Source organism: Coregonus clupeaformis, unplaced genomic scaffold (assembly GCF_020615455.1).
Source record: "Coregonus clupeaformis isolate EN_2021a unplaced genomic scaffold, ASM2061545v1 scaf1075, whole genome shotgun sequence".
In the NCBI taxonomy this organism is placed as follows: domain Eukaryota; kingdom Metazoa; phylum Chordata; class Actinopteri; order Salmoniformes; family Salmonidae; genus Coregonus; species Coregonus clupeaformis.
This window is the reverse complement of record NW_025534529.1, coordinates 1,342-26,182: the sequence shown is the minus strand read 5'-3', so window position 1 is coordinate 26,182 and position 24,841 is coordinate 1,342. Positions and strand designations below refer to the sequence as shown.

Below are 24,841 nucleotides of genomic sequence, written 5' to 3'. Positions count from 1 at the left end.
CCAATATGCCAGATACAAACATAACAAATAAATATTGTTGGAAGTTATGTGTTTAAATGGGCATCACCATCACTATCAAATATAACTATGCAAGTGTTTATTTCACATAGTAATAACATAATACATTTTATAAAATTGTATACATTTTACTAAATACTTTGGCAACATAATATCATCAGAATCAAAATATTCACTGGCATCTGCATTCAAACAAACATTAATTTTCTCTTGGTCCAGCTTAACAAAATTCACAGACCCGTGGTAGCCTTGAAAAGTTGAGAGAACATTTTGCATGTAGATCCGAAGCTAGAAATAACTTCATGATGAGTTCCATTCCTTTATATAGAGATGATTTCACCATCATAAGGCTTCCTGATTACAGGACTAGGCTGTCCCACCTGGAAAACAAACTGCTTTTTAAAAACCAGTGTTAATAACACAGGTATAACTACAACACTTGTAGAACCTTAATATATAGTGTTATTGGGCCTTATAAATACATTAATAGCACATCATAGATGCAGTCACGGAACATTATGAAACTTTATAATAAAGCGATAAGTCACAAGGCGCCATAATATTGAGACAGACCTGTTCCCTCTGGTTGACTCGTTTGTAGATGAACTCTGCATAGGGCTGTCTGGGGATGAAGCGGCCTTCTCCTGGTTGGGTCTTCAGCTGACCTCTCTCATAGACCACCTTCCCTCTGGAGATAGTCACCACGGGAACACCGTGGCATTCCATGCCCTCAAAGATGTTGTAATCCACAGCCTGGTGGTGCGTTGCTGCAGAAATCTTCCTACACGCGCACAACATGCACACAAACAAACAGATGCAGATGTACTTGGTCAAATACTGTGTTGAATGAGGACATTACAAGTAATTAACGTTACACATAGGCTGTGTTTACACAGGCAGCCCAATTCAGAGTTCTTGCCAATTATTTGCATATCTGATACCTATCTGATATTTTCCCTAATGTGTAAACAGCAAAAAAACACAGGGAATCTGATCTTTTGAGTTCCGATTTATACCATCTCCATTTGTGGATCTCAATCCTGATACAAACCCAATCCTCCATATGCAACCTTTGTCTGGACATTCAGATCAGGTTTTTTCTTTCTGAAGTCGTTTATTTTGCATATGACCTGCCGTTACCATGACAACCACTCATCAATATAAAGGAACAGTGACAGGAAATGAGCATTGCATCTGAGTGCTACTTCAGAGTCTACATCAGTGTGCATGCGCAAATCTGATATGGGTCACATGTAAAACTGAGTGTGGACAGTCAGAAAAAAAGATCAGATATAAAAAGAAAATCAGATTTGGGTTCTTAGGGTGGCTATGTAAACACAGCCATAAACGTATATATTAACTCAGCAAAAAAAGAAACTTCCCTTTTTCAGGACCCTGTCTTTCAAAGATAATTCATACAAATCCAAATAACTTCACAGATATTCATTATAAAGGGCTTAAACACTGTTTCCCATGCTTGTTCAATGAACCATAAACAATGAATGAACATGCACCTGTGGAACGGTCGTTAAGACACAACAGCTTACAGACGGTAGGAAATTAAGGTCACAGTTATGAAAACTTAGGACACTAAAGAGGCCTTTCTACTGACTCTGAAAAACACCAAAAGAAAGATGCCCAGGGTCCCTGCTCATCTGCGTGAATGTGCCTTAGGCATGCTGCAAGGAGGCAAAAGGACTGCAGATGTGACCAGGGCAATAAATTGCAATGTCCGTACTGTGAGATGCCTAAGACAGCGCTACAGGGAGACAGGACGGACAGCTGATCGTCCTCGCAGTGGCAGACCACGTGTAACAACACCTGCACAGGATCGGTACATCCAAACATCACACCTGCGGGACAGGTACAGGATGGCAACAACAACTGTCCGAGTTACACCAGGAACGCACTATCCCTCCATCAGTGCTCAGACTGTCTGCAATAGGCTGAGAGAGGCTGGACTGAGGGCTTGTAGGCCTGTTGTAAGACAGGTCCTCACCAGACATCACTGGCAACAACGTCGCCTATGGGCACAAACCCACTGTCGCTGGACCAGACAGGACTGGCAAAAAGTGCTCTTCACTGACAAGTCGCGGTTTTGTCTCACCAGGGGTGATGGTCGGATTCACGTTTATCGTCAAAGGAATGAGCATTACACCGAGGCCTGTACTCTGGAGTGGGATCGAATTGGAGGTGGAGGGTCCATCATGGTCTGGGGCGGTGTGTCACAGCATCATCGGACTGAGCTTGTTGTCATTGCAGGCAATCTCAACGCTGTGCGTTACAGGGAAGACATTCTCCTCCCTCATGTGGTACCCTTCCTGCAGGCTCATCCTGACATGACCCTCCAGCATGAAAATGCCACCAGCCATACTGCTCGTTCTGTGCGTGATTTTTTGCAAGACAGGAATGTCAGTGTTCTGCCATGGCCAGCGAAGAACCCGGATCTCAATCCCATTGAGCACGTCTGGGACCTGTTGGATCGGAGGTTGAGGGCTAGGGCCATTCCCTAGCCCTCAACCTCCGCTCCCAGATGCTCAGCTCATTTCATTCCGATCTCCTCTGCATTTTTGTAGCCATTTGCTACAGCCTGTCAACTATGCCTCTGCCTATCCCTGTTCTCTCCTCTCTGCACAGGCTACACAAACGCACCACACCGCGTGGCTGCTGCCTCTCTAACCTGGTGGTCCCTGCACGCACCACCCACGTGGAGTTCCAGGTCGCAGGCAGCCTCTGGAACTGCCGTTCTGCTGCCAACAAAGCTGACTTCATCCCAGCCTATGCCAACCTCCAGTCCCTCGACTTCCTGGCGCTGACGGAAACATGGATCACCACTGAAAACACTGCTACTCCTACTGCTCTCTCCTCGTCTGACCATGTGTTCTCACATACCCCGAGAGCATCTGGTCAGAGGGGTGGTGGTACAGGAATCCTCATCTCTCCCAAGTGGACATTCTCAATTTTTTCCCTAACCCATCTGTCTATCTCCTCATTTGAATTCCATGCTGTCACAGTCACTAGCCCATTTAAGCTTAATATCCTTGTCATCTATCGCCCTCCAGGTTCCCTTGGAGAGTTCATCAATGAGCTTGACGCCTTGATAAGTTCCTTCCCTGAGGATGGCTCACCCCTCACAGTTTTGGGGGATTTCAACCTCCCTATGTCCACATTTGACTCATTTCTCTCTGCCTCCTTCTTTCCACTCCTCTCCTCTTTTGACCTCACCCTCTCACCGTCCCCCCTACTCACAAGGCAGGCAATACGCTTGACCTCATCTTCACTAGATGCTGCTCCTCTACTAATCTCACTGCAACTCCCCTCCAAGTCTCTGACCACTACTTTGTTTCCTTTTCTCTCTCGCTCTCCTCCCACACTACTCACTCTGCCCCTACACAGATGGTAATGCGCCGCCGCAACCTTCGCTCTCTCTCTCCCACTACTCTCTCCTCTTCCATCCTATCATCTCTTCCCTCTGCTCAATCCTTCTCCCTCCAATCTCCTGATTCTGCCTCCTCAACCCTCCTCTCCTCCCTTTCTGCATCCTTTGACTCTCTGTGTCCCCTATCCTCCCGGCCGGCTCGGCCCCTCCCCTCCAGCTCCGTGGCTTGATGACTCATTGCGAGCTCACAGAACAGAGCTCCGGGCAGCGGAGCGGAAATGGAAGAAAACTAAACTCCCTGCCGACCTGGCTTCTTTTCACTCCCTCCTCTCTACATTTTCTTCATCTGTTTCTGCTGCTAAGGCCACCTTCTACCACTCTAAATTCCAAGCATCTGCCTCTAACCCTAGGAAGCTCTTTGCCACATTTTCCTCCCTCCTGAATCCTCCTCCCCCCTCCTCTCTCTGTGGATGACTTCGTCAACCACTTTGAAAAGAAGGTTGACGACATCCGATCCTCGTTTGTTAAGTCTAATGACACTGTTGGTCCTGCTCACACTGCCCTACCCTATGCTCTGACTTCTTTCTCCCCTCTCTCTCCAGATAAAATCCTGCGACTTGTGACTGCAGGCCGCCCAACAACCTGCCCGCTTGACCCCATCCCCTCCTCTCTTCTCCAGACCATCTCCGGTGACCTTCTCCCCTACCTCACCTCGCTGATCAACTCATCCTTGACCGCTGGTCATGTCCCTTCCGTCTTCAAGAGAGCGAGAGTTGCTCCCCTTCTCAAAAAAACCAACACTCGACCCCACTGATGTCAACAACTACAGACCAGTATCCCTTCTTTCTTTTCTTTCCAAAACTATTGAGCGTGCCGTCTTTAGCCAACTCTCTTGCTATCTCTCTCAGAATGACCTTCTTGATCCAAACCAATCAGGTTTCAGGACTGGTCATTCAACTGAGACTGCTCTTCTCTGTGTCACGGAGACTCTCCGCACTGCTAAAGCTAACTCTCTCTCCTCTGCTCTTGTCCTTCTAGACCTGTCTGCTGCCTTTGATACTGTGAACCATCAGATCCTCCTCTCCACCCTCTCCGAGCTGGGCATCTCCGGCGCGGCTCACTCCTGGATTGCGTCCTACCTGACCGGTCGCTCCTACCAAGTGGCGTGGCGAGAAGCTGTCTCCGCACCACGCGCTCTCACCACTGGTGTCCCCCAGGGCTCAGTTCTAGGCCCTCTCCTTTTCTCCCTATACACCAAGTCACTTGGCTCTGTCATATCCTCACATGGCCTTTCATATCATTGCTACGCTGACGATACACAACTAATCTTCTCCTTTCCCCCTTCTGATAACCAGGTGGCGAATCGCATCTCTGCATGTCTGGCAGACATATCAGTATGGATGACGGATCACCACCTCAAGCTGAACCCTGGCAAGACGGAGCTGCTCTTCCTCCCGGGGAAGGACTGCCCGTTCCATGATCTCGCCATCACGGTTGACAACTCCGCTGTGTCCTCCTCCCAGAGTGCGAAGAGCCTAGGCGTGACCCTGGACAACACCCTGTCGTTCTCCGCCAACATCAAGGCGGTGACCCGCTCCCTGCAGGTTCATGCTCTACAACATTCGGAGAGTACGACCCTGCCTTACACAAGAAGCGGCACAGGTCCTAATCCAGGCACTTGTCATCTCCCGTCTGGACTACTGCAACTCGCTGTTGGCTGGCCTCCCTGCCTGTGCCATTAAACCCCTACAACTCATCCAGAATGCCGCAGCCCGTCTGGTGTTCAACCTTCCCAAGTTCTCTCACGTCACCCCCCTCCTCCGCACACTCCACTGGCTTCCAGTTGAAGCTCGCATCCGCTACAAGACCATGGTGCTTGCCTATGGAGCAGTGAGGGGAACGGCACCTCTGTACCTTCAGGCTCTGATCAGTCCCTACACCCAAACGAGGGCATTGCGTTCATCCACCTCTGGCCTGCTGGCTCCCTTCCTCTGCGGAAGCATAGCTCCCGCTCAGCCCAGTCAAAACTGTTCGCTGCTCTGGCACCCCAATGGTGGAACAAGCTCCCTCACGACGCCAGGACAGCGGAGTCACTCACCACCTTCCGGAGACATTTGAAACCCCACCTCTTTAAGGAATACCTGGGATAGGATAAAGTAATCCTTCTAACCCCCCCAAATTGTAAAGTGGTTATCCCACTGGCTATAGGGTGAACGTACCAATTTGTGAGTCGCTCTGGCTAAGAGCGTCTGCTAAATGACGTTAATGTGCCCTTGAGCAAGGCACTTGACCCTAATTGCTCCTGTAAGTCGCTCTGGTTAAGAGCGTCTGCTAAATGACTAAAATGTAAAATGTAAAATGTAATTCCCCCCAGAAATGTCAGGGAACTTGCAGGTGCCTTAGTGGAAGAGTGGGGTAACATCTCACAGCAAGAACTGGCAAATCTGGTGCAGTCCATGAGGAGGAGATGCACTGCAGTACTTAATGAAGCTGGTGGCCACACCAGATACTGACTGTTACTTTTGATTTTGACCCCCCCCTTTGTTCAGTGACACATTATTCAATTTCTGTTAGTCACATGTCTGTGGAACTTGTTCAGTTTATGTCTCAGTTGTTGAATCTTGTTATGTTCATACATATATTTACACGTTAAGTTTGCTGAAAATAAATGCAGTTGACAGTGAGACAGTGAGTTTCTTTTTTTGCTGAGTTGATATACAGTACCAGTCAAAGGTTTGGACCTACTCATTCAAGGGTTTTTCTTAATTTTTCCTATTTTCTACATTGTAGAATAATAGTGAAGACATCAAAACTATGAAATAACACATATGGAATCATGTAGTAACCAAAAAAGTGTTAAACAAATCTAAATATATTTTATTTTTGAGATTCTTCAAATAGCCACCCTTTGCCTTGATGACAGCTTTGCACACTCATGACATTCTGCCCACTGACACAGTCTATAATTTTAATGGTAGGTTTATTTGAACAGTGAGAGACAGAATAACAACAAAATAATCCAGAAAAACGCTTGTCAAAAATGTTATAAATTGATTTGCATTTTAATGAGGGAAATAAGTATTTGACCCCCTCTCAATCAGAAAGATTTCTGGCTCCCAGGTGTCTTTTATACAGGTAACGAGCTGAGATTAGGAGCACACTCTTAAAGGGAGTGCTCCTAATCTCAGTTTGTTACCTGTATAAAAGACACCTGTCCACAGAAGCAATCAATCAATCAGATTCCAAACTCTCCACCATGGCCAAGACCAAAGAGCTCTCCAAGGATGTCAGGGACAAGATTGTAGACCTACACAAGTCTGGAATGGGCTACAAGACCATCGCCAAGCAGCTTGGTGAGTAAGTGACAACAGTTGGTGTGATTATTCGCAAATGGAAGAAACACAAAAGAACTGTCAATCTCCCTCGGCCTGGGGCTCCATGCAAGATCTCACCTCGTGGAGTTGCAATGATCATGAGATCGGTGAGGAATCAGCCCATAACTACACGGGAGGATCTTGTCAATGTTCTCAAGGCAGCTGGGACCATAGTCACCAAGAAAACAATTAGTAACACACTACGCCGTGAAGGACTGAAATCCTGCAGCGCCCACAAGGTCCCCCTGCTCAAGAAAGCACATATACAGGCCCGTCTGAAGTTTGCCAAAGAACAGAGTAGAACTGGGTGAAAGTGTTGTGGTCAGATGAGACCAAAATCGAGCTCTTTGGCATCAACTCAACTCGCCGTGTTTGGAGAATGCTGCCTATGACCCCAAGAACACCATCCCCACCGTCAAACATGGAGGTGGAAACATTATGCTTTGGGGGTGTTTTTCTGCTAAGTGGACAGGACAACTTCACCACATCAAAGGGACAATGGACGGGGCCATGTACCGTCAAATCTTGGGTGAGAACCTCCTTCCCTCAGCCAGGGCATTGAAAATGGGTCGTGGATGGGTATCCTAGCATGACAATGACCCAAAACACATGGCCAAGGCAACAAAGGAGTGGCTCAAGAAGCAGCAAATTAAGGTCCTGGAGTGGCCTAGCCAGTCTCCAGACCTTAATCCCATAGAAAATCTGTGGAGGGAGCTGAAGGTTCGAGTTGCCAAACGTCAGCCTCGAAACCTTAATGACTTGGAGAAGATCTGCAAAGAGGAGTGGGACAAAATCCCTCCTGAGATGTGTGCAAACCTGGTGGCCAACTACAAGAAACGTCTGACCTCTGTGATTGCCAACAAGGGTTTTGCCACCAAGTACTAAGTCATGTTTTGCAGAGGGGTCAAATACTTATTTCCCTCTTTAAATGAAAATCAATTTATAACATTTTTGACATGCGTTTTTCTGGATTTTTTTGTTGTTATTCTGTCTCTCACTGTTCAAATAAACCTACCATTAAAAGTACAGACTGATCAGGTCTTTGTCAGTGGGCAACCGTACAAAATCAGCAGGGGATCAAATACTTTTTTCCCTCACTGTATATATATACATATATATATATATACATACTGAGTGTACAAAACATTGGGAACACCTGCTCTTTCCATGACAGACTGACCAACAGTGGCATGTATTCATGGATGCCATAATGTATATTTCGTCTCTCCCTGTATTTTCATAATTTGGCTGAATCTCACCGGAGAACTTATCCGAGCGAGGAAAACAGCGCCTCTCTGTCTCAGTATTTTTATTTTAATTTCACCTTTATTTAAACAGGTAAGCCAGTTGAGAACAAGTTCTCATTTACAACTGCAACCTGACCAAGATAAAGCAAAGCAGTGAGATAAAAACAACAACACAGAGTTACATATGGGGTAAAACAAAACCTAAAGTCAAAAATACAACAGAAAATATATATACAGTGTGTGCAAATGTAGCAAGTTATTGAGGTAAGGCAATAAATAGGCCATAGTGCAAAATAATTACAATTAGTATTAACACTGGAATGATAGATGTGCAAGAGATGATGTGCAAATAGAGATACTGGGGTGCAAATGAGCAAAATAAATAACAATATGGGGATGAGGTAGTTGGGTGGGCTAATTTCAGATGGCTGTGTACAGGTGCAGTGATCGGTAAGGTGCTCTGACAACTGATGCTTAAAGTTAGTGAGGGAGATAAGAGTCTACAGCTTCAGAGATTTTTGCAGTTCGTTCCAGTCATTGACAGCAGAGAACTGGAAGGAATGGCAGCCAAAGGAGGTGTTGGCTTTGGGAATGACCAGTGAGATATACCTGCTGGAGCGCATACTATGGGTGGGTGTTGCTATGGTGACCAATGAGCTAAGATAAGGCGGGGATTTGCCAAGCAGTGATTTATAGATGGCCTGGAGCCAGTGGGTTTGGCGACGATTATGTAGTGAGGACCAGCCAACAAGAGCGTACAGGTCACAGTGGTGGGTAGTATATGGGGCTTTGGTGACAAAACAGATGGCACTGTGATAGACTACATCCAATTTGCTGAGTAGAGTGTTGGAGGCTATTTTGTAAATGACATCGCCAAAGTCAAGGATCGGTAGGATAGTCAGTTTTACGAGGGCATGTTTGGCAGCATGAGTAAAGGAGGCTTTGTTGCGAAATAGGAAGCCGATTCTAGATTTAACTTTGGATTGGAGATGCTTAATGTGAGTCTGGAAGGAGAGTTTACAGTCTAACCAGACACCTAGGTATTTGTAGTTGTCCACATACTCTAGGTCAGACCCGTCGAAAGTAGTGATTCTAGTCGGGTGGGCGGGTGCCAGCAGCGTTCTATTGAAGAGCATGCATTTAGTTTTACTTGTGTTTAAGAGCAGTTGGAGGCTACGGAAGGAGTGTTGTAAGGCATTGAAGCTCGTTTGGAGGTTTGTTAACACAGTGTCCAATGAAGGGCCAGATGTATACAAAATGGTGTCGTCTGCGTAGAGGTGGATCTGAGAATCACCAGCAGCAAGAGCGACATCATTGATATACACAGAGAAAAGAGTCGGCCCAAGAATTGAACCCTGTGGCACCCCCATAGAGACTGCCATAGGTCCAGACAACAAGCCCTCCGATTTGACACATTGAACTGAGAAGTAGTAGGCGAGGCAGTCATTTGAGAAACCAAGGCTATTTAGTCTGCCAATTAGAATGCGGTGGTTGACAGAGTCGAAAGCCTTGGCCAGGTGAATGAAGACGGCTGCACAGTACTGTCTATTATCGATCGCGGTTAAAATACCGTTTAGGACCTTGAGCGTGGCTGAGGTGCACCCATGACCAGCTCTAAAACCGGATTGCATAGCGGAGAAGGTACGGTGTGATTCGAAATGGTCGGTGATCTGTTTGTTAACTTGGCTTTTAAAAACTTTCGAAAGGCAGGGAAGGATGGATATAGGTCTGTAACAGTTTGGATCTAGAGTGTCACCCCCTTTGAAGAGGGGGATGACCGCGGCAGCTTTCCAATATCTGGGGATCTCAGACGTTACGAAAGAGAGGTGGAACAGGCTAGTAATAGGGGTTGCGACAATTTTGGCTGCTAATTTTAGAAAGAAAGGGTCCAGATTGTGTAGCCCAGCTGATTTGTAGGGGTCCAGATTTTGCAGCTCTTTCAGAACATCAGCTGTCTGAATCTGTGTGAAGTGGGGGGGGCTTGGGCAAGTTGCAGCGGAGGTTGCAGAGCTGGTGACCGGGGTAGTGGTAGCCAGGTGGAAAGCATGGCCAGCCGTAGCAAAATGCTTGTTGAAATTCTCGATTATTGTAGATTTATCGGTGGTGATAGTGTTTCCTAGCCTCAGTGCAGTGGGCAGCTGGGAGGAGGTGCTCTTATTCTCCATGGACTTTACAGTGTCCCAAAACCTTTTGGAGTTAGTGCTACAGGATGCAAATTTCTGTTTGAAAAAGCTAGCCTTTGCTTTCCTAACTGCTTGTGTATATTGGTTCCTAACTTCCCTGAAATGTTGCATATCGTAGGGGCTATTCGATGCTAATGCAGTACGCCACAGGACGTTTTTGTGCTAGTCAATTGCAGTCAAGTCTGAGGAGAACCAGGGGCTATATCTGTTCTTAGTTCTGAAGTTTTTGAATGGGGCATACTTATTTAAGATTGAGAGGAAAGCACTTTTAAAGAACAACCAGGCACCCTCTACTGACGGAATGAGATCGATATCCATCCAGGATACCTGGGCCAGGACAATTAGGAAGGCCTGCTCGCTAAAGTGTTTTAGGGAGCGTTTGACAGTGATGAGGGGTGGTCGTTTGACCGCGGACCCGTTACGGACGCAGGCAATAAGGCAGTGATCGCTGAGATCCTGGTTGAAGACAGCGGAGGTCTATTTAGAGGGTAAGTTAGTCAGGATGAAATCTATAAGGGTGGCCATGTTTACGGATTTAGGGTTGTACCTGGTAGGTTCCTTGATAATTTGTATGAGATTGAGGGCATCTAGTTTGGATTGTAGGATGGCCGGGGTGTTAAGCATATCCCAGTTTAGGTCACCAAGCAGTACGAACTCTGAGGATAGATGGGGGGCAATCAATTCACATATGGTGTCCAGGCACAGCTGGGGGCTGAGGGGGGTCTGTAGCAAGTGGCAAGAGTGAGAGACTTATTTCTGGAAAGGTGGATTTTTAGAAGTAGGAGCTCAAACTGTTTGGGCACAGACCTGGATAATATGATAGAGCTCTGCAGGCTATCTCTACAGTAGATTGCAACTCCACCCCCTTTGGCAGTTCTATCTAGACGGAACATTTTGTAGTTGGGGATGGACATTTCTGAATTTTTGGTGGCCTTCCTAAGCCAGGATTCAGACGCTGCTAGAACACCAGGGTTGGTTGGCGGAGTGTGCTAACGCAGTGAATAACTCAAACTTAGGGAGGAGGCTTCTGATGTTAACATGCAAAAAACCAATGCTTTTACGGTTACAGAAGGCAACAAATGATAGCTCCTGAGGAGTAGGAGTGATACTGGGGGCTGCAGGGCCTGTGTTAATGTCACAAATTCAGCCGAGGCGGCCCCTCCTCCTTGCTCGGGCAGGCTTCGGCGTTTGTCGTCACCGGAATACTAGCTGCTACCGATCCATGTTTCTATGTTCTACTTGTTTTGTCTGTATTGGTCTCAGCTGTTTCCCATCATGTAATTATGTTTTCCCTATTTAACCCTCTGGCTCACACTGTGTGTTGTGCGTGTTTGTTCATGTTTTAGTTGTCGTATGTGAGCGGGTTTGTTCCTCCCTGCATGGAGGTATGTTCATTAAGATACCTACGAGTAAAGTACGTTTTTCGATTAGCTCTGTGTCCTGCGCCTGACTTCGTCCTACCGCATTACACTGACTCCTTGACAGTTAACCTCTACATCACCAGAGGAACAGAGGAGGACTAGAATAAGGATACGGCTAAAGGCTTTAAGAACTGGTCTTCTAGTGCGTTGGGTACAGAGAATTAAGGTTGGCAGATTTCCGGGCATTGTAGAATAGATTCAGGGCATTATGTACAGACAAGGATATGGAAGGATATGAGTACAGTGGAGGTAAACCTAAGCGTTGGGTAACAATGAAAGAGATAGCATCACTGGAGGCACTGATTGAGCCGGTCTCCGCGTGTATGGGGGGTGGAACAAAGGAGCTATTTGAGGCAGTTTGAGAGGGACTTGGGGCTTTACAGTGAAATTGTATAATAAGAACTAACTGGAACAGCAATAGGCAAGGCATATTGACATGGAAGAGAGGCATAAAGCAATTACAGGTGTTATTCGAGAGAGCTAAGACAACAACTGGTAATGGCGATGAAAGTTTGGGCTGAGGCTAAACAGATAAACAGGACAGGGTACCGTGTAAAGGAACAGTCCAGCAGGCATCAGCTGTGCAGCTGAGTGATCATAAGGTCCAGTGAACAGCAATATGTGAGTCCGAGAGCAGTTCGAATTGGTGCTACAGCACAGGCTAGCCGGAAGCACGGCTGTTGTTTGCGTGTGCTAGCGGGCCGGGGCTAGCAGATGGATCTTCGTGGTCGTTGCAATGGGAAGCCTGTTGAAACCACAGACGATTACTTCGGCAGACCAGTCGTGATGGATCGGCGGGGCTCCGTGTCGACTCTAGGAGGTCCCGTCCGGTTGACAGAGAGGTAGATAGCCAGGAGATGGGCCTGACTCGAGGCTAGCTCAAGGCTGATTAGCCAACAACAACATCCATTTGGTTTCAGCTAGCTAATTGCGATGATCCGGTGTTAAAGATCCAGTGATTCAGGGATTCCGGCAGAAAAAACGATATGTTCTGGGTCGATAACGCGCTGTGCAGACAGTGCAGACTGGCCGATAATAGTCCAGGCTAGAGCTGGCTGGTAGGTCGTGCAGGCCACGGACAATGGTGAAAAATCGCTAATGGTGGCTAATAGCAAGTAGCTAGTTAGCTGGCCACCCCCGTCCGGTAGACAGAGAGCTAGATAGCCGGGATATGGGCCTGGCTCTAGGCTAGCTCAAGGCTAACTGGTGCTTGCTTCGGGGGCAGTGGTGATTAGCCAACAGCAACATCCATTCGGTTGCGGCTAGCTAGTTGCGATCCAGTGTTAATGTCCAGTGATTCAGTTTCCGGCAGAAAATCAGATGTTCTGGGTGAAAACCGCTAACGGTGGCTAATAGCAAGTAGCTAGTTAGCTGGCTAGCTAGTTTCAACTGGAGATTCTAGATAAAAGGTAAGTCAATAATAGAATCCGTTCCACATTGAGTGAGGCGGTTGCAGGAAAGTATATTTAGTAGAAGGATGAAAAGTGTGATAGGGAAATATGTACGAAAAATACAAAAAACTGGCTATTTACACGGACACACACAGAGTACACGACCGCACTGCTACGTCATCTTGGAAGTACTTGTATGTGTAGCCCATGTATTTGATGCTGTCTGGACCAAAATAATATAACATGTTGCCGCCGTAGCATTTGATTGATTGATGCTGATGTCAACTGTGGGTTGTCCTGGTGCAGCAAAACGCCCCCCAAGGAGGCCAGTTTGGATTTGGCTTCAGACCAATCAAATAATTTCCTTTGCAAAACGTTATTTTCAGAAAAACGGGTCGGTTTCGGGTCTGCTTGTGTTGATGTTTTGCAGTAGCTAGCTTTCTAAATCGGCCCTTTCCTAAGCCATGGATGGAGATCGCCAATGATTACGACGGCGATTCTGATCTAACCATAAATTAATATGTTGTGCCACTGGCCTGAGAAGATTGAAGTTCAATATGTAGAAATCAGTTCCATGGACAGCCACATGATATTTAGCAACATTGATTGGACTAAGTTGTTTTTGGTATCTTTAAGTTTGTTTTCAGTGTATTAAACTTAGCGTATATAGCCTTGTTGATTTTATTATGTTTAAATCTTTAAGATGAAATGGTGCTGGAATAGCAGTGCTCCTGTTTTCTTTGTGCTGACTTGCGGTAACTCCGTGGTTCTAAATCAGTACTTGTTTAGTAAACTGTCGAAAATGTTTAATTGCTTGACCATGCTGTAGGTGATAACTGTTTGTATGCAATATTTGCTTTGTGGACTTCACCGGACAGATGCTGCTCTCCGGTTTTGTGATGAAACAAACGTATGTTTAGTTGAATTTATTCCGCCACTGTGTGACTGTTGTCTTTTTGTTGTCATGGACTTATTGTACAGTGCCTTGCAAAAGTATTCATCCCCCTTGGTGTTTTTCCTATTTTGTTGCATTACAACCTGTAATTTAAATGGATTTTATTTGGATTTCATGTAATGGACCTACACAAAATAGTCAAAATTGGTGAAGTGAGATGAAAAAAATAACTTGTTTCAAAACATTCAAAAAAAGTAATAACGGAAAAGTGGTACGTGCATATGTATTCACCCCCTTTGCTATGAAGCCCCTAAATAAGATCTGGTGCAACCAATTACCTTCAGAAGTCACATAATTAGTTAAATAAAGTCCACCTGTGTGCAATCTAAGTGTCACATGATCTCAGTATATATACATCTGTTCTGAAAAGCCCCAGAGTCTGCAATACCACTCAGCAAGGGGCACCACCAAGCAAGCAGCACCATGAAGACCAAGGAGCTCTCCAAACAGGTCAGGGACAAAGTTGTGGAGAAGTACAGATCAGGGTTGGGTTATAAAAAAATATCAGAAACTCTGAACATCCCACGGAGCACCATTAAATCCATTATTTAAAAAATTGAAAGAATATGGCACCACAACAAACCTGCCAAGGGAGGGCTGCCCACCAAAACTCAGACGGTACTCTGGTCAGATGAGACTAAAATTGAGCTTTTTGGCCATCAAGGAAAACGCAAAGGCGCAAACCCAACATCTCTCATCACCCAGAGAACACCATCACCACTGTGAAGCATGGTGGTGGCAGAATCATGCTGTGGGGATGTTTTTCATCGGCAGGGACTGGGAAACTGGTCAGAATTGAAGGAATGATGGATGGCGCTAAATACAGGGAAATTCTTGAGGGAAACCTGTTTCAATCTTCCAGAGATTTGAGGCTGGGACGGAGGTTCACCTTCCAGCAGGACAATGACCCTAAGCATACTGCTAAACCAACACTCAAGTGGTTCAAGGGAAAACATTTAAATGTCTTGGAATGGCCTAGTCAAAGCCCAGACCTCAATCCAATTGAGAATCTGTGGTATGACTTAAAGATTGCTGTACACCAGCGGAACCCATCCAACTTGAAGGAGCTGGAGCAGTTTTGCCTTGAAGAATGGGCAAAAATCCCAGTGGCTAGATGTGCCCTTATTGATGTCACTTGTTAAATCCACTTCAATCAATATAGATTAAGAAAAAGTGATTTTTACATTTTTATCATGTGGAAATCAAAGAGGACATTTCCCAGTGCCTTTAAATTGACATAATATTGTATCTGCTTTTTCCGTGAGGTATGAAACATGACATAATGTTTCCTCTCTAAATGTCACAGGGTTTGTATTCTCTCCAGGAAAATATTCACAAAGGATTGGTAGTGCTGAGCAGAGCTGTGACACTCTGGCTCCAGGGACTCTGATTGTTGAGCCAGGGTTGTTATTTTCATTTAGGGTGTATTTCTATGTTGGATCTAGTTGTTCATTTCTATGTTTGGTTTTGTTGTTGATTAGTCATATGACTCCCAATCGGAGGTAACGAGTGTCAGCTGTCGGCTCGTTATCTCTGATTGGGAGCCATATTTAAACTGTGTGGTTTCACCTGGGTTTTGTGGGGTTTTGTTCCTTTTGGTCAGTGTACCGTGGACTTCATTGAGTCGTCTTTTGTTTGTAGTCCGTTAACGTTTATTTAATAAAGTCATGTTTCTTGGACACGCTGCGCCTTGGTCATACTTGGACGACATAGACCCTCGTGACAAGAGCCCTCTATTTGATTTAGTCCATGCAGTATTAAATACAGAATCAAATTCCCACAAATTTGAATTCCAAATATTTAATTTCATGCAACATATTGATTCTATACTGAGTGGACAAACCATTAGGAACACCTGCTTTTTCCATGACATAGACTGACCAGGTTCAAAATTCAAAAGGCACTCGCACATCTGAGCTATCTTTGTTGCAGGTGCATGGTAACAGTTGAATAAGATGAGAAAAATGAAGAAACCCGCACACTGCTCTTGCTAGTATCGCTGCTCATTAATAAGCTTTACGTATCGGCCTCAAGGCCTTCGTCAGAGCTTTTGACTGACCAGCTGAAAGCTATGATCTCTTATTGATGTCACTTGTTAGATCCACTTCAATCAGTGTAGATGAGAATAAGGCTGTAACGTAACAAAATGATGAGGAAGGGAAGGGGTCTGAATACTTTCCGAATGCACTGTATTTGCACAGCATTCAGAAAATATTCAGACCCTTGACTTTTTCCACATTTTGTTATGTACAGCCTTATTCAAAAATTTATTAAATCGTTTTTTCTCCCTCGTCAATACTCCATAATGACGAAGCAAAAACAGGTTTTTAGACATTTTTGCAAATGTATTACAAATAAAAAATTGAAATATCACATTTACTTAAGTATTCAGATCCTTTACTCAGTACTTTGTTGAAGCACCTTTGGCAGCGATTACAGCCTTGAGTCTTCTTTGGTATGCCGCTACAAGCTTGGCACACCTGTATTTGGGGAGTTTCTCCCATTCTTCTTTGCAGATCCTCTCAAGCTCTGTCAGGTTGGATGGGGAGCGTCGCTGCACAGCTATTTTCAGGTCTCTCCAGAGATGTTGAATCGGGTTCAAGTCCAGGCTCTGGCTGGGCCACTCAAGGACATTCAGAGACTTGTCCCGAAGCCACTGCTGCGTTGTCTTGGCTATGTGCTTATGCTCGTTGTCCTGTTGGAAGGTGAACCTTCGCCCCAGTCTGAGGTCCTGAGCGCTCTGGAGCATCAAGGATCTCTCTGTACTTTGCTCCGTTCATCTTTCCCTCGATCCTGACTAGTCTCCCAGTCCCTGCCGCTGAAAAACATCCCCACAGCATGATGCTGCCACCACCATGCTACACCGTAGGGATGGTGCCAGGTTTCCTCCAGACGTGACGCTTGGCATTCAGGAAAAATAGTTTAATCTTGGTTTCATCAGACCAGATAATCTTGTTTTTCATGGTCTGAGAGTCCTTTAGGTGCCTTTTGGCAAACTCCAAGAGGGCTGTCATGTGCCTTTTACTGAGGAGTGGCTTCCGTCTGGCCACTCTACCATAAAGGCCTGATTGGTGGAGTGCTGCAGAGATGGTTGTCCTTCTGGAGGGTTCTCCCATCTCCACAGAGGAACTCTGGAGCTCTGTCAGTGAGACCATCGGGTTCTTGGTCACCTCCCTGACCAAGGCTCTTCTCCCCCGATTGCTCAGTTTGGCCGGGCGGCCAGCTCTAGGAAGAGTCTTGGTGGTTCCACATTTCTTCCATTTAAGAATGATTGAGGCCACTGTGTTCTTGGACTGTGTTCTTGGGGACTTCAATGCTGCAGACATTATTTGGTACCCTTCCCCAGATCTGTGCCTTGACACAATCCTGTCTCGGAGCTCTACGGACAATTTCTTGGCTTGGTTTTTGCTCTGACATGCACTGTCAACTGTGGGACCTTATATAAACAGGTGTGTGCCTTTCCAAATCATGTCCAGTCAATTGAATTTTCCACAGGTGGACTCCAGTCAAGTTGTAGAAACATCTCAAGGATGATCAATGGAAACAGGATGCACCTGAGCTCAATATCGGGTCTCATAGCAAAGGGTCTGAATACTTATGTAAATAAGGTATTTCTGTTTTTATTTTTAATACATTTGCAAAAAAGTTTTCGATTTGTCATTATGGGGTATTGTGTGTAGATTGATGAGGAAATTGTTTTATTTAATCCATTTTAGAATAAGGCTGTAACGTAACAAAATGTGGAAAAAGGAATGGGGTCTGAGTACTTTTCGAATGCACTGTATATATACAGTGCCTTCAGAAAGTATTCATACCACTTGACTTCTTCAACATTTTGTTGTGTTAAAGCCTGAATTCAAAATGGATTAAATATTGAAAAATTCTCACCCATCTACACACAATACCCCATAATGACAAAGTGAAAACACACATACATACACGAACACATATATATATATATATTATATATATATACAGTGAGGGAAAAAAGTATTTGATCCCCTGCTGATTTTGTATGTTTGCCCACTGACAAAGAAATTATAAGTCTATAATTTTAATGGTAGGTTAATTTGAACAGTGAGAGACAGAATAACAACAAAAAAATCCACAAAAACGTACGTCAAAAATGTTATTAATACATTTGCATTTTAATGAGGGAAATAAGTATTTGACCCCTCTGCAAAACATGACTTAGTACTTGGTGGCAAAACCCTTGTTGGCAATCACAGAGGTCAGACGTTTCTTGTAGTTGGCCACCAGGTTTGCACACATCTCAGGAGGGATTTTGTCCCACTCCTCTTTGCAGATCTTCTCCAAGTCATTAAGGTTTTGAGCCTGACGTTTGGCAACTAGAATCTTCAGCTCCCTCCACAGATTTTCTATGGGATTAAGGTCTGGAGACTGGCTAGGCCACTCCAGGACCTTAATGTGCTTCTTCTTGAGCCAGTCCTTTGTTGCCTTGGCCGTGTGTTTTGGGTCATTGTCATGCTGGAATACCCATCCACTACCAATTTTCAATGCCCTGGCTGAGGGAAGGAGGTTCTCACCCAAGATTTGACGGTATATGGCCCCGTCCATCGTCCCTTTGATGCGGTGAAGTTGTCCTGTCCCCTTAGCAGAAAAACACCCCCAAAGCATAATGTTTCCACCTCCATGTTTGACGGTGGGGATGGTGTTCTTGCGGTCATAGGCAGCATTCCTCCTCCTCCAAACACGGCGAGTTGAGTTGATGCCAAAGAGCTCGAGTTTGGTCTCATCTGACCACAACACTTTCACCCAGTTCTCCTCTGAATCATTCAGATGTTCATTGGCAAACTTCAGACGGGCCTGTATATGTGCTTTCTTGAGCAGGGGGACCTTGCGGGCGCTGCAGGATTTCAGTCCTTCACGGCGTAGTGTGTTACCAATTGTTTTCTTGGTGACTATGGTCCCAGCTGCCTTGAGATCATTGACAAGATCCTCCCGTGTAGTTCTGGGCTGATTTCTCACCGTTCTCATGATCATTGCAACTCCACGAGGTGAGATCTTGCATGGAGCCCCAGGCCGAGTGAGATTGACAGTTATTTTGTGTTTCTTCCATTTGTGAATAATCGCACCAACTGTTGTCACCTTCTCACCAAGCTGCTTGGCGGTGGTCTTGTAGCCCATTCCAGTCTTGTGTAGGTCTACAATCTTGTCCCTGACATCCTTGGAGAGCTCTTTGGTCTTGGCCATGGTGGAGAGTTTGGAATCTGATTGATTGATTGCATCTGTGGACAGGTTTCTTTTACTCCTAATCTCAGCTCGTTACCTGTATAAAAGAAACCTGGGAGCCAGAAATCTTTCTGATTGAGAGGGGTCAAATACTTATTTCCCTAATTAAAATGCAAATCAATTTATAACATTTTTGACATACGTTTTTCTGGATTTTTTTGTTGTTATTCTGTCTCTCACTGTTCAAATAAACCTACCATTAAAATTATAGATTGATAATTTCTTTATCAGTGGGCAAACCTATAAAATCAGCAGGGGATCAAATACTTTTTTCCCTCACTGTATATATACTATGATTTTTGTTCTAATTTAAAAAAATAAATAATAAAATAACATTTAAAGAAGATATGTTTTACAACTGTGTTTTTCTACACACACAGTTTAGAAGATAGATAAAAATGAGTCTGTTTCCTCTCGCTTTGATTCTGAAAGCTACTGGCAAATGACATTCTCTGGTCTAAGTACCAATACATCATAATAGTATTTGGAACATGAGGAGAAAAACAGCTTACAAGGTACGTCATCTGCAATATTTTTCAGTCAATAAATTGTGTCTAAACATTTTCAGCGTTTTCTTACAGTACTATTGTGGAGGCTATTTGAAAAGTGCTGCATAAGCACACTAAAAAGAATAGTGCTGCTTGCTACCCGGGTATCCAGACATTATACTGCCTGCCATATGCCTAGGGCAGGAATGGGACGATACATGTAAATGAGCAGTTTAAATTAACTGACAGATGATACAGCTCACTTTTAAAGTTTGCATTTAAGAAACGCTGTGTCTAATGGAAGGTACAACTGTAACCTTTAAATGGTTTCTGCTGAGAAATAAAAACGATAAAACTATATCAGCAACTTGAAGAGAGAAAGCAATCTTACAATTCAAATCATTTGTGACAAACGAATAATTGTTTTAATACATTATGAATGACAATGCTGTTATGACAGGTAATATTTCCCTCCACAGTCATCTTTCAAGTGTAGCGGCAATAAAATAATAACAAAACAAAATCTAAAAAAGGGGAAGGAGAAGAGAGTTATTTTTCCCATCCCACTAATGACACAAACCCAAAGGATATGTCCTAAATGGCACCCTATTTCCCATAGGGCTCTGGTCAAAGCTAGTGCACTATGTAGGGAATAAGATGCTATTTGGGATGCAGAACTACAGTAGCGTCATTACATTGGATAACTCAATCTTGCCCTCGGCCCCTGATGTTTTTAAGCCACATTTAGGCCAATTAATTAGGCAGTTTCACAGATGAATTCACTGTTACAAAAATCAAACATGAAGGGCTACAAAGCTTCAATCACACCATAGCACTAGAACACAGTGGTAGCACACATGCTGTACAACAAACAATGCTACTATAGTGTACTACAATATATAACTGTATACTATAGGATTACTATACAACCGCTAGTCTCTCATCACAGCCCTAACATTAAAATGTTACAAGACATAATCCAGTAGCTAATTTGGTTCTGGGTGCAGAGACTTGACAACCACACAAGCCTAGAATTGATCTGAAATAGAATTGGACATGATGTAGTCATCAAGGCTAAGAGGTGAGGTAGGGACTAGAACTCTTCCTCATTCCAGAGCTGCATGCATTAGTAATATTCACAAGGTCTGTCTGAGCTGAGCTGAGCAACACTTACACAAGAGCCTCATCTCACATTATCATGAAATTCATTTACAGCAAAATTACACTGGGGTTCATCCTCCTTCCTACCCCTTCATCAGCTCACATCAACACTTTGTGATTTGTCTTGAGGGACCTAGCCCAGATTCCAGAGGAAAGAAAGCAGTGATGTTACTGCTGGGTTGTGTAAGCCTGTTATGGCTGTTGCTAGCTCCTTGCCTTGCATGCACACATACGCTAGTCTAGTTTACTGCTTAGTAGAGATATGTACAGTACAGATTGTGTGTGTGTGTGTGTGTGTGTGTGTGTGTGTGTGTGTGGAATGACACTTATGCAGCCCTTCCCATTGGCCAATTCAAAACGACACCATATATTTGACTTAAAATAACAATTTTAATCTGTACATTCAAGTATTTTGTATTGTGATGCAGACTCAGAGTAAACCGGTCTACATTTATGAGAAAATGTGTCAACCTCAACATAAAAGAAATGACTACGTCACAACCGGATATTGCTATCTCACTCATGCACAAAACATCAGTGCTTACATAAGCATGTTGAATTGCTCACTGGGATTATTCATAACCCCATTATTTAATTTCCCAAAACATTACTCATACGTCCAATGGATTCAGTGCAATAAGAGATATAAATGGTGCAATTCTTCCTTTTTAAATTATCTTAATTTGAACGATGCAGATGACACAGCAGTGATGTCACGGCTGGTGCCTTGTGGGAAGGGTCTCAGCTGGTGTGTGTTGGCCCTACTGGATGAAAGATCCACCTTCACCTTCTACTGTATATCCAGGCTGTACCATAGTTAGTTATATCCAGGCTGTACCATAGTTAGTTATATCCAGGCTGTACCATAGCTAGTTATATCCAGGCTGTACCATAGTTAGTTATATCCAGGCTGTACCATAGTTAGTTATATCCAGGCTGTACCATAGTTAGTTATATCCAGGCTGTACCATAGCTAGTTATATCCAGGCTGTACCATAGTTAGTTATATCCAGGCTGTACCATAGCTAGTTATATTCAGGCTGTACCATAGTTAGTTATATCCAGGCTGTACCATAGTTAGTTATATCCAGGCTGTACCATAGTTAGTTATATCCAGGCTGTACCATAGCTAGTTATATCCAGGCTGTACCATAGTTAGTTATATCCAGGCTGTACCATAGCTAGTTATATCCAGGCTGTACCATAGTTAGTTATATCCAGGCTGTACCATAGCTAGTTATATCCAGGCTGTACCATAGCTAGTTATTTCCAGGCTGTACTATAGCAAACGTTAGTTATATCCAGGCTGTACCATAGCTAGTTATATCCAGGCTGTACCATAGTTAGTTATATCCAGGCTGTACCATAGCTAGTTATATCCAGGCTGTTCCATAGTTAGTTATATCCAGGCTGTACCATAGTTAGTTATATCCAGGCTGTACCATAGTTAGTTATATCCAGGCTGTACCATAGTTAGTTATATCCAGGCTGTACCATAGTTAGTTATATCCAGGCTGTACCATAGCTAGTTATTTCCAGGCTGTACCATAGTTAGTTATATCCAGGCTGTACCATAGTTAGTTATATCCAGGCTGTACCATAGCTAGTTATATCCAGGCTGTACCATAGTTAGTTATATCCAGGCTGTACCATAGCTAGTTATATCCAGGCTGTACCATAGTTAGTTATATCCAGGCTGTACCATAGCTAGTTATATCCAGGCTGTACCATAGTTAGTTATATCCAGGCTGTACCATAGCTAGTTATATCCAGGCTGTACCATAGTTAGTTATATCCAGGCTGTACCATAGCTAGTTATATCCAGGCTGTACCATAGCTAGTTATATCCAGGCTGTACCATAGCTAGTTATTTCCAGGCTGTACTATAGCAAACGTTAGTTATATCCAGGCTGTACCATAGCTAGTTATATCCAGGCTGTAGGCCTACCATATCTAGTTATATCCAGGCTGTAGCTACCCTAGCTAACGTTAGTTATATCCAGGCTGTACCATTGCTAGTTAAATCCAGGCTGTATTATAGTTATATCCAGGCTGTACCATAGCTAGTTAACATGAAACTCTTTTTTTATTTAGACAAATGTTTTTCACCCTGAAGACAGGCTTTGTGGCAAGCTCAATTTGTCAGCACCATCTGCAGTGTAAGAAGTTAATAGCAGTGATGAAATGCTACTAGTTGGACAATATGCATACACAAAGATTTAAAAAACATCATCATCAAAACATTTAATAATTTAGCTAAACATCACTAATTCACTATGTGTTTAATGAGAAACGTCTTTGATGGTCTTTATCCTTGTCTCACCTGGTTGCCTTAGGATCCCATATGACCACATCAGCATCACATCCCTTAGCGATCCTTCCCTTCTGGGGGTAGAAGTTGAAGATTTTCGCTGCATTGCTGCTGGTGACGGCTACAAATCGATTCTCGTCCATTTTCCCGCTATGCTGCGGAAAGTAATTACACAAAATACTGAGTTTCAATATCCTGGATATGAATGACAAATTCCATATTTACTGACATAATTAACCTGACAAAAGGTCAATGCTTAAGTGTGCAGTAAGCGATTCAAAGTTTCACTCCAAATATCAAAACGTGCAATTTTTTTGCCAGCGTTTTACAATGTTAATTTTTGCAATGGCCTCCGGGTTAACCGGCTAAAGCATTCATTTTCCTGAGAGAAGGACAGAAAGAAGTAAGGGAGGGAGGAAGAAAGGAAGAAATGGAACGAGAAGGACAGAAAGAAGGAAGGGAGGGAGGAAGGAAGGAAGAAATGGAAAGAGAAGGACAGAAAGAAGGAAGGGAGGGAGGAAGGAAGGAAGAAATGGAAAGAGAAGGACAGAAAGAAGGAAGGGAGGGAGGAAGGAAGGAAGAAATGGAAAGAGAAGGACAGAAAGAAGGAAGGGAGGGAGGAAGGAAGGAAGAAACGGAAAGAGAAGGACAGAAAGAAGGAAGGGAGGGAGGAAGGAAGGAAGGAAGAAATGGAAAGAGAAGGACAGAAAGAAGGAAGGGAGGGAGGAAGGAAGGAAGAAATGGAAAGAGAAGGACAGAAAGAAGGAAGGGAGGGAGGAAGGAAGGAAGAAATGGAAAGAGAAGGACAGAAAGAAGGAAGGGAGGGAGGAAGGAAGGAAGAAATGGAAAGAGAAGGACAGAAATAAGGAAGGGAGGGAGGGAGATAATAACTTCCTTGATGCACATAATAAATTGCATAATATCAATTATTATCTTCTCTTCTCACAGCAGAAATGTCACTTGGCACCTATTAACTCCTACTATAGAATTTAATCAACCGTCTGAAAATAGTACCACTCATTTTTGTAGGGCCTGTATCCTGGACACAGATTAAGCCTAGTCCTGGACAAAAAAATCACTTTCAATGGAGAATCTCCATGAGTCTGCTTTTTGGTTTAGGACTATATGTTTACTCTGTCCGGGAAACTGGCCTATAGTGTGTATAATAAAGAAGGATGTGATATGCTGGGGGAGCAGAATGAGAGGCCTAACTGACAACGCCCTTCTCCCAAATGACAGACATCCTGTCCTCCACTCCGTTGACTCCGTTGGGGATCTTTGTAAAGTCGTCTTTGCCCAGGGCCTTCTGACACACAGAGAATGTGCAGTGGTCTGTCCCAGTCACACTGAGGTCATCACTGGAAGAATGAAACAGAAGCATCTACAGTGGGGAGAACAAGTATTTGATACACTGCCGATTTTGCAGGTTTTCCTACTTACAAAGCATGTAGAGGTCTGTAATTTTTATCATAGGTACACTTCAACTGTGAGAGACGGAATCTAAAAAAAACAAAAATCCAGAAAATCACATTGTATGATTTTTAAGTAATTAATTAGCATTTTATTGCATGACATAAGTATTTGATACATCAGAAAAGCAGAACTTAATATTTGGTACAGAAACCTTTGTTTGCAATTACAGAGATCATACGTTTCCTGT

General features: G+C 44.0%; 1 protein-coding gene across 1 annotated transcript; it reads right to left on the bottom strand.

The window, feature by feature from the left end:
- Window positions 1-80: 80 nt before the first annotated feature.
- On the bottom strand, window positions 81-24,585 carry LOC123486229 (dihydropyrimidinase-like). The gene is made up of 4 exons (XM_045217495.1): window positions 24,398-24,585; window positions 23,194-23,336; window positions 592-799; window positions 81-398 (listed from the first exon to the last, which is right to left on the bottom strand). Exons 1-4 carry the CDS (start codon window positions 24,560-24,562, stop codon window positions 339-341), a joined length of 576 nt encoding a protein of 191 aa, XP_045073430.1. The 5' UTR covers window positions 24,563-24,585; the 3' UTR covers window positions 81-338.
- Between the last annotated feature and the right edge of the window lie 256 nt (window positions 24,586-24,841).

What these genes read in the sequence shown, in the direction of transcription:
- LOC123486229 (XM_045217495.1), bottom strand. Translation starts at nt 24,562, where the DNA reads ATGCTTCTGTTTCATTCTTCCAGTGATGACCTCAGTGTGACTGGGACA. An exon ending in TGGGATCCTAAGGCAACCAG is followed by an intron (nt 800 to 23,193) that starts GTGAGACAAGGA and finishes GTGCGCGTGTAG; the next exon opens with GAAGATTTCTGCAGCAACGC. An exon ending in GAGTCAACCAGAGGGAACAG is followed by an intron (nt 399 to 591) that starts GTCTGTCTCAAT and finishes TTTGTTTTCCAG; the next exon opens with GTGGGACAGCCTAGTCCTGT.